Below are 10,217 nucleotides of genomic sequence, written 5' to 3'. Positions count from 1 at the left end.
TCAGAATAGATTTTATCAATATTTTATTGGTTCGTGGAAAGTAGGAAATGAATGCAAGTATGTTTCCCTGATTGTACTTGAAAAAAAGAACACAGAAACAGAACAGAATCTACGTATGACCGTGAAAGGGCAGTATTGGCAGGCAAGCCACCGCTCGTCCTCTCCTCCATCACTCTGCAGGGCTCAGTGGCGGTACTCGAGTGAAGCGACAGGAGAACAGGTCTACCTGCTGCTTTTGAAACTGTAAAACTGGCTATAAGATGTGTTGCTGAAAGGAAATTCATATGAAGCCTAGTCTGCCTTGCTTGCAAAGGAGAAATGCCTTTGAACCCGTGCTTAGGGAACATTTCTTTCTTGCTTTCATTTGCTTAACTGTCTTTTCCCCTCAACCACTGATCCAGGGAGGTTACAAGGTGGGGGGTGGGCATTTCAGAGTGGGTCCCGGTTCTCAGAAAATTTACCTCAGAATTTTGAGGAAGACGGGAGAAAAGCCATGCGGGTGGGTGGGAAAGTTTGGATCTTAAAGGTCCCACCCAAAGGCGCATTTTCTCCACAGTGGACAGCCTCTCCCTCCACCCACAAAACCCTTTTTAAAAAGTTCTGCGCTGTGCATGTGAATGGGGGCGGGGGCGGGGGCGGGTCCTGGGCGATGCTGCGCCACAGCCACTGGCCACTGCCTGGCCCCCTCCCCCTGGCAGGCAGCCCTTCCCCCCCTGGTCACAACTGGGCCGGGGGGGGGGGGAGAGGCAAGCCCGGGGAGCCGCATCCAGGCAGCGCTCCCTGACCTGCATCCTTTCTGCACTCCAGACGAGATCTTTGGGGAAGTGATCCGGCCCACCTTCCCCCTCCCCTCCTCCTCCCACGATCATGTGACTCTGTTTACAGAAGAGAGGGGGCTCTGATTGGTTGGAAGGCGGGGGGGGCGGGGGGAATAGGGAGGGGCCGCAGCCCTCCGGTTTCGTTTCCTAGCAGGGGGGGCGGGGGGAGCCTGGAGGAGCTTCGTGTGGAAGATCGTAGCCCAGGAGATCAATCCGCGGGCACGTGGCTGCCCCCGGCCACCCCCTGCTTGCTGGCTGCGAAGCCTGGCCGGCGAGGAGCCCCCGGCCGGCCGCCCTCTTCCCTAGCCGGAGGCACGTTTCCTGGGAGAGCGAGGGAAAGCCCCGGAGTCGGGATCCCGGCGGCCGCAGAGACCAGAGAGCCGTTCCTTCTGGCCCACCGTGTGGCTGACGAGGGGATGGAGGTGAGGAAGCATCCGGCTGCTGTCCGGCCACATTGCGGCCCCCCGGCCGCCCCCCCCCCCCAGCTCCCAGCTCAGCAGAGGAGGAATAAATGTCTGGGAGGGGAGGGGAGAAGACAGGTTAGGGGTGGGGAGCTTTTTGGCCCTCACAAGCCAGCCTGGTACCACCAGCGAGGTGGCCGCGTTTCAGGCTGGACTGAGGGAGGGGCCCTCGAAATGCACGCCCCCCCCCCGTGCCCCATCCCTTTCCTCGGGGCTCTGACAGCCCTTGAAGAGCTGGCTGGCGGAGGGCTCCCGGCCCCCGCACCCGCAGTTGCCTGGGCACAGTCCACAGCACTGAGACGCCTGGGTGGGGTTGAGGGAGGATGGGGGTGCTCCTGCAAAGAGCTTTGGAGGGGCATGGATGGGGACAGGGAGGGGGCGGGCTAGCCCGGGATCCTAGGCGGGCAGGCTGTGTCCTGTGAGGAAGAGCTGGCTCTCCGCGGCAGGCCAGGAGGCTGATTCACATAGACATGCCGCTACCGTGTCTGTCCCCTCAACCCCGCCCCTCGCTTGCTGCAGCACCAGTAAGGCCAGAATAGACGGGAAAATGGCCCTGTAAAAACCTCCCCTGACTCCTCGGTGGACCAAGCAAGAAAGCAGACATTCATACGGTACTGGTTCAGGCAAAGCTGGCCACCTCTTCGCCATGTGAACCCCCTGCACCATGTGAACATCCTGCACTGGGCAGGGGGTTGGACTAGATGGTCTGTATGGCCCCTTCCAACTCTAAGATTCTATGCTTTCTTGGCTGGTGTGAGTGAGCGTCTTCATGCCTCCTTAAGTCTTCTTTGCTGCCTGGCCCCACGGTAGAGAGGGTTGGGACTCACAGCAAGGCCATCCAGATACTTGCGTGAGAATGCTCAGGCTGCTGGGGTCCAGTGGGATGTGGGGGTACAGTGATGGGCTGTGACCCGGGAGGCCACGGTTCCAATCGTCCCCCTCCCATGGGATTTGGCTCGGTGATTTGTGCCAGTCACACGCACTTGAGCTTCCTTCTCACAGTTGTTCTGATGTTAAAATGGAGAAAGAGAAAGCACAGAAAGCTACTTTGGGGGTGTCTTTATGGAGAAAAGTGGGATATAAATGTGCAAAAATTAACATGAACATTCATAGCTCCTCCACTGGTAGGTTTGTTTGTGTGTGTGTGTGTGTCAGAGAGAGAGCTGTTATGTGCTGCTGTCAAAGGTACACTGCCGCGGCATATGTTGGTTCCATTCACACATCCCTTCTCAGGAAGAGGAAAGAGCCTCTGATGGTGCTTCCCTCTTTCGTGAGAAAGTCCATGGACCTGCCCTGCTTGGTAAATATGTCTGATCCTCTCCCTGTGAGCAGTCATTACTGTCCCCAGCGACAGAGGAAGCAGCCTGGTCATTGGGTTCAGGAGGTACTTGCCAGCCAACTCCCTCACCCTTTTCTATGTAGAGCCATAAATTCTGGCTCGAGTGATGAAATCTGTCCCTCTCCTCGAGCCCTTCCTGAAAAGTTCTACCCAGCCAAGCAGTTGCAGAGGCTGAAGAATGTCCAGGGACACAAGAGTGAGATAAAAATCCCAAATCCTACCTCAGCCTCTGCAGGTAGGAAGCACTGTGAACTTTCTTAAGAGCCACAATTCTGTGTGTGTTTTTTTAAAAAAGGGAATATCCCTTGAAGATGTTTTCTGAAGTATGGGGCATTTTGTACCAGGAATTCTGTGAATTCTGAAGGCAAAGTAATCCCCTCTTCTTCACAGGTACCTTAGATTCCCAATTCCCAATAGTCAAATGATTTTTCCTCTCTTCATTTTTCTTGACAGACCTCCGAGGAAGAGAGATTGGACGAGATGTTAGCTGCGTGCTCCCAGTTTGAGCAGTTTCTGTTTTTCACACTGCAGCGAATGTTGCATGAAGCAAAAGAAAAGGAAGAAAAGCTTTTGAGGCACGAAGAATCTCTGAGAAATTATGAAAAGGAAGCTGAGGAGAGGAGGAGTGAAATAAAAGTATTCAAAGAGCAGGCCCATGATGTAAAATCTAGGATAGATGAAATTCAGAGAAGGATAAAGGACGAACTACAGAATGAACAGCAAGCTGTCAAGGAGGCTAATGAAACAATTGAGCGCCTGCGAAAAACAACTAAGGAGCTTCAACGAGAGGTCAAAGAGGCAAAAGAATATGCAGAATTTTGGGAAAGGAAATGTTCTGAACAGCGACCATCTATCATTTCAGAAAAAGGCCACCCAAAAGAAGGCGAAGGTGAGGGAGAGGCAATGCCATCAGCAACTGAGGCTGCAGATCTCCAAGAAGACCTACTTAAGATACATCATGAAAAAGCACTCCTATGGAAAGAAAGCAGGCCAAGCTGGATATGCCCTTCCTCAGAAATGGCTACACCTGGAGCACCACCAGTCAAAAAGCCTTTTCTGGAGGAGAGCGTGTTTGTGCAAGCTTCCGCCGCTGAAGGGGAGCTCTTCTCAGAAGCGTTCAGGGAACAGTTGACATCCACCCTGCTCAGGACAACGGAGGAGCCCAGTTCCAAATCTGAGCCAAGCACCAGCAGGGAAGGTGCTGAACCATCTCACATCAAACTCTCCGAGCGGAAAATGAAGGTGAGGCAAGAATATAAAATAAAGATCCCCAATCTTTGAGATTTGTGTCAGGAGTCAATAAAATACTATGAAGAAAACATTTGAGCCAAATGAGTATCACACAAAATACCTCACTGTGAGACAAGCTGCCTTTTCAAAGTTTTGGGTGTCAAGGGTGTTGAAGGGAACACATCCTTCTGTGAAGCGTCCCTGATATTCTTGAAGATGGGTATAACCTGGGTATTTTTGACACCAAAACATTTCACCCAAAGGAGGTAACTGATGGAAACAAATTTTAGATTAAAAAAACTAGAAAATAGTTATAAAGGTCTTGTGAAAACTAATTTCGAGCCCATAGAATAAATAGGACTCTTTGGCTCCTTTCCCAGTGCCTGTTAAAATGCTCAGTTACAAACTTTGGAATACGGTTTGTTCTGCCATCTGGTTGATTCTGACATCAAAGATGATTTTTATTGATGTTTATTGTATACGCTGTTAATAAATAAAAGCATGGTGGCATGTTTGAGAGAAAGCCATCCTGAGTTACTGAAAATGGCGTATCTGGCATTTTCACCATTCAATGCAGCTATAAAATTGCTTTCCTCACACTGGGATGAGGTAAAATTCATTGCAACATTCACAAAGCAATTAATATGAAATCTGGTTATCACAAGGCAGCTGAAAGGTACTTTGAAACATTACAAGAAACCATGCCCACCTCTCGTTTATGTGCCCCACCCTTTTTGAGCCTGCTGACACCTTTGGACTTCTGACACAGTGTGGTAGGTGCAGCCACAAAAGGCAGCATACCAATCGCATGGTGAAGACCCTTGTGCTGTGATGGCAGCTGCTGCCAAAGCAACATTTTAAAAAAAATCTGCACAGCCAAACGAAATTCCAGTGGCCAGATCAGAAGCCCTGCTGGGCAGAAGTTCCACCAGCCCCCACCCACTTTCTAAAAGCACTTAGTGGGTGCCAGGCAAGGTATTGGTGGACACTATGGCACCTTTCTGTGGACCCCTGCCATAGGAGGACAAAGGGTAGGAAACCACTATTGCAAAAGGCATCGCTATACAGTAAGAAACTTCCATTACAAGAAACCAAAGGTAGCCACAAAACATTTTCCAGTCCAAGCATACCTGTTGTCCAAGAGGTGCCTCCTTGCTAACTTTATATATCAGCAACTGCAGTAAAACATGAGGGTTTTGAACATAAGCAAAAAAGTGACACCAAGCCCTCCTGCTCAGTGGAAGGAAGTGGTAGGTTTGCCCTCGACTAAGAGACCCTCACCTGGATGGCCCCTGCAGCTGAAGTCTGTGTCCCCAAGGAGAGGTGGGAAGGGGAGAGGACCCACACCCGACCAAGCCCCACACATCAGCCTTTCATGCACAATTTAGATCCCCTGGTCGACTTTGTGTCTCTGCCCATGAAGAGCCCGAAATTCCTCTGAATCGGTCTCAGGCCATTGGGCTTATGTCTGTGCATTTGTACCTGATGGCTGTAAGGGACTGAATGGTGACATGATTGTCAATATAGATACAGAGCATTCCCAGAGGTCACTGGGCCGTAGAAACAAGACCTACCGCTGCACATTTTGTTTATTTATGGGCAGGATTTGTAATCATCCTTCCTGCCCAAGAATGGCCCCCAGGCATCTAACAGGTCAAACATGCATCATAAAACCAATTAAAAGCCCGTGTTGCAAGAAGGAGGGATCCAACTAAACAAAAACCACTTCGTCAGTGGGTGGGAGGCAAAAGTAGAAATGGGAACAGCAGGATTTTAATTTGGTGGCACCTCAGAGACTAGCAAGGTTTCCAGAGCGTGAGCTTGCAAGAGTCAGAGCTCCCTTTTTCAGACACGGAAAAGGAGACAGCCCTGAGGAAAGAGGTCAGCCCTTTCGGTGCTGCAGCTGAAAAGGGCCCCTCTCAAGCTGCTGCCTGCCTAACTTTAGGAAATGGAGGTGCTCCAAGCAGGGCCTCAGAAGATGCCCTTAGCAGTCTGGCAGGTTCCTATAGACTAGGCATACCCGCTGCATGCTGGTCCCAACCCATACGGGGCTTTAGAGAACCTTGCTTTGGGCTTGGAAACTAGTTGGAAACCACTGCAGAAGTGTCAAGCCGGGAGTGATATGGTCTAGTCAACATCCTGGCAGCCACATTCGGTGCCAACTGAAGTTTTCAAGTACTTCTCAAGGGCAGCCCCACACAGAGCACACCGCCGTCACCTCATCTGGATTTTGCCACAGCACATAGCACAAATGTTCCCAGAGCATGCAGCGCAAACATCCTGTCCATATCGTCAGGCTGGCTAAACTAAAAGCTATCCCAAACAATGGGACAAGTCAGCACACTGGACCCTGCTGCTTGAAATGTACAGTCCAATTTGGTACAGATGCTAGAGGATTTATCTGCAACTGGCGGGGGGGGGATCCCTGGGCCCTGCCACTTGAGACAGAGTACCTACAAGCCATCGGGTCAACCTGTTGGTTCATGTCCTCCTTCCAGAGGACTAGGAGTGCGGTGACAAAAGCTCTGACCATAGCCACGCAAACGTTCCAGAGGTGCCTCAGAAAGCTGCCTGGGTTCATCTCAGTCTGGGGATGAATCACTTCTTACTGACCTCTCGGCTGTGCAGAATCTTGGCATCTCCATAAATCTAGACCCTGTTACTGTTGTTGACATCAAAATAAGTTCCCTGGCCGCAATATATCTGCTAAAGAATGCTTTGCCTACTTCCCAGTATGAATTACTGTGAAACCCTGATGGAGGTGGGAGTTTTCTGGATAAACTTTCCCACAATCAAAGCACCAAATCTTACAACCCCCAAATTGTCAGGGTGGGTGGGATTTTGAAAGAGCTCATATGCTCAGAACTGTCATTTAAACAGTTAATATCTGACAGTGCAGATTTTCATACCTGGAATCAAGTTAATAGGCCATGCTTTGGCTGGAATAAGCTACAGTAGTGTAATAGGATATTATTGACAGGTGTTTTGTTTTGTGTCTCTTGAAGGCAATCCCACCCCCAGAGTCTTCTCAATGGGCTGACTGTCAAAAATGGAAACAGAACGTGGCTGTCGCAATGTGCAATGCTGAAGAACAGGAGCTTTTTGAAGTCTGTTCTTCTGAAGAGAACAGCCGAGGAGTGGTAGCCAAGAAACCTTTTCAGAAGGGGGATTTTTTACTGGAGTATTGTGGGGAGGTGATAGACCTCAGGGAAGCAAAGCTGCGAGAACAAGTGTACAGTTGCAGTGAAAGGAAGCACTGCTACATGTATTATTTTAAATTTAATGATAAAACACACTGTATTGATGCCATGAAGGAAGATGCCAAACTTGGAAGGTTAGTCAACCACAGCAAAACACAGGTAAATGCTGTAACTACATTAGTTGTGTTAGATGGGAAACCACATCTCATTCTCACTGCCAAAAGAGACATACAGCCAGGGGAAGAAATATTGTTTGATTATGAGGAAAGGGCAAGAAGCGCCATAGAAGCAAAAACCCCTGACTGAAAAAATAAAAAGGCTCTAAAAACATAGTAGCTATTTATGGGAGATGTTTCTTTTGTTTTATTTAAAGCTCTGTTTAGTTCTGTTTTCATGCTGGAATTCAATAAAGGCATTGCCCAACAATTGCTTTGAGTTATTTTTTTACAGTGGAGGGAAACAAGTCAGGGAATTTCTGTGTAAGATGAACATTATCTCCTCCCGGGAGGGCAGAATCATGATGTATAAAGCCAGTCCTCTATGAGTAATTTTAGTGTTGAAATTACAGAGGAGTGAGTAGCACTCTAAACACTATCAGAGCATATTTCAGCTCAAATTGTTCTACAGCTCTCTTCCTCAGATACATGGAAGGGGACGTTACCTCTCAAATTTCTCTAAAGAAGATGCAACTTCCATTTACTGAAGGAGGGTTTGGCTTTCTCATTCTTGATTTATATCATCACATATACTTGTTAACTTGTACTAATGGTTGGGATTGGTCCTCCAAGGTGGGTTATCCACTTTGGCTATTGAATCATTTGCACCTCACTTTTTTCTACAGCGGGGACTAAAATTGTACTATATTCTCCACTCCTCCATCTTTCTGTATAAAAGGCAAGCCATATTGGTGATGACGCACTTTTTATCCTGATGTGCCTGTGCAGGAGCACCAGAATAAAACCTGCATGGCCTCCAGAGGCCGCCGCCGCCACAGGAAGCCCAGGTGAGCCGGCTCGTTCCTCCAGAGGGCCAGCAGGGGAGGGGGCAATGTCTGCCCGGCCACCCTGTCCTCCCCCTACCCAGAGGGGGCAATGCTCGGCCCAGGTCTCCTTCCCTCTGCCTGCCCAGATGGCATGCAGGGGAGGGGGCAATGTGCTCTCCCTGCCAAGATTGGGTGTAGGGGAGGGGACAATGCCAGCCACTCCCCCCTGCCCAGATGGGGCACAGGGAGGGGGCAACGCCCGCCCACTTGCCCTGCCCTTTCTAGAGCCCAGTGGATTTTTTCCCACAACAGGCTTTGTTGCTAGTTATATAATATTTTTTCTCCCTTGAGAGCCAGTGTGGCATAGTGGTTAGTGTGTTGGACTACCACCTAGGAGGCTCAGATCCAAGTCCTTATTCTGGCACGGGAGCTTGCTGGGTGTCTTTGGGCCAGTTGCATGCTCTGAGCCTAGCCTGCTTCACAGGGTTGTGAGGATGGAGGGGAAAAACCCCAGGTGAGCCACTTTGTGTCTCCAAGGTGGGGGTATAAATAAAATAATAACCTCGCAACAACCCTGTTGTGTCGGTTAAGTCCTACATCATTCAATAATTCCGTGGTAGGATCGGGATGCAAACCTGGGAATCTCGCACCCTAGTGCGATACCACTTAACAAACGTGGAGGCCCTCATCCTGAGCTTCCAGCTGGCAGAGAGACCAGAGATGCCCCAGGGGAGGAGGCAGGGGAGAGGAGGGAGGAACCAAGGCCGCGGCTTCCCAGAGCCCGCCTCCCAGGGGGAGCTCCGACGGCAGGGCTTGTGGCCCCATATTGGTCGGTGGCACCGTCAGCCCCTGCCCCAGCCCAATGGCCAGCTGGTTAAAAACCCCAGCAAGAAGAACGGGGAGGCAAGAGCATGTGGGGAACTTGAGCTTCCGGGAAAAGCGCTTCAAGTGCCTTTGCCACACCCATCAGCGTGTGGACTCAAGGAGAGGCGGCCTCTTTCCTCCCTTGTCTGGGGTATTGGCCACCAAGCTGCAAACACGGTATTCTTACCTGCCTCTCTGGTTTGGAGGCAGGTGTTGCAGCAATACAGATTAAAGCACACGGCAGTAGGCAGTACGAAGCAACGCAAAGCAATACGCTTGTATTCTAGGTGAGCTTCTCCACTTTGCATGAACTGTCTGTGTTTTCCCCCCCAGAATGTTAGGTAACTAAAACAGGTGTGCTTTCATCTTTGAGAGCTAATTAAAAATAGTGGACTCTATCTAGATTAATATTCTTCTATCAGAAAATGAACCAATGTGATCTACCAACTTAACTCTGTCATTTCTTACAAATTTACAGCTTTGTTTTGCAAGTTGGATATAATGTCATTTTTGGCATCAAGCCAATCAGAGTTTGTTTATGGTATCACACGGAAAAGATCTTAGAGATTTGCATAAGATAACCTATAAAACATACAAATTCAGATAGTATGTTAGAGTTCTGATTGGAAGAAATCTCATGAGAATTTAGCTAAGAATTTTATATGCATTGTATGCTATGGGAATCTTAACACATTTCATAGAAACTTTGATTGTTTTAAACTTAAAGTTAATTAGGAAATGTTAGTAAACCTAATAGTCATTGCCTTTCAGTGTTCTGTTTTTGTAGGATTTATATTAAAAACCATACATACTTTGATAACTTGCTTCATTAAAAGACTAAAGTGTAATTTCAATAAAAGAAATAAACTCTAGAAAGGTTTCTGTGTGCTTTGATGAGAAGAATCATTGCAAAAAGGACCTTATATAAATAATGTACTGATAAGCAGAAATTGTTCAGGGAACAGTCCTGTTTAACAGGCCTTACTGATTGCTGAAAGCTCTCCAGGAGTTAAAGATAGATCTTTCTTTTGAGACAGTAGGACCTTTAGTCAGGTGCAGACAAGAGTCGGTTACACAGAGAGCAGGAGGCCTCCCCGTTGCTTTGAGGAAGGAGGCGGGTGGAGGCGGGCTAGGACTCAAGAACTGAAACATGAGGAGGCCTTTTCGGGTGAGTCAATGCAACTCTTGCTGCGCCGTTACTGATGCTGAGGTAGAGTTCCTGAATTCGAGAGGTCAGGGGTGGGGGCGCGCCTTCTTTTCCTTAGGGAGATGTGAACAGCACCTTCTCGTGCTTGTGGCTGGTTCAGGTGGGTTTGTCTTCGG

General features: G+C 49.0%; 1 protein-coding gene across 1 annotated transcript; it reads left to right on the top strand.

Annotated features, from left to right (window-relative positions):
• The first annotated feature begins 949 nt into the window (after positions 1 to 949).
• LOC129333547 (N-lysine methyltransferase KMT5A-like) lies at positions 950 to 7,474 on the top strand. Its single transcript, XM_054985274.1, has 3 exons — positions 950 to 1,240; positions 3,072 to 3,860; positions 6,854 to 7,474. Exons 1-3 carry the CDS (start codon positions 1,235 to 1,237, stop codon positions 7,352 to 7,354), a joined length of 1,296 nt encoding a protein of 431 aa, XP_054841249.1. The 5' UTR covers positions 950 to 1,234; the 3' UTR covers positions 7,355 to 7,474.
• Positions 7,475 to 10,217: the final 2,743 nt, after the last annotated feature.

This window comes from Eublepharis macularius, chromosome 7 (genome assembly GCF_028583425.1).
Source record: "Eublepharis macularius isolate TG4126 chromosome 7, MPM_Emac_v1.0, whole genome shotgun sequence".
Lineage (NCBI taxonomy): Eukaryota > Metazoa > Chordata > Lepidosauria > Squamata > Eublepharidae > Eublepharis > Eublepharis macularius.
This window is presented reverse-complemented; position numbering and strand designations above follow the sequence as displayed.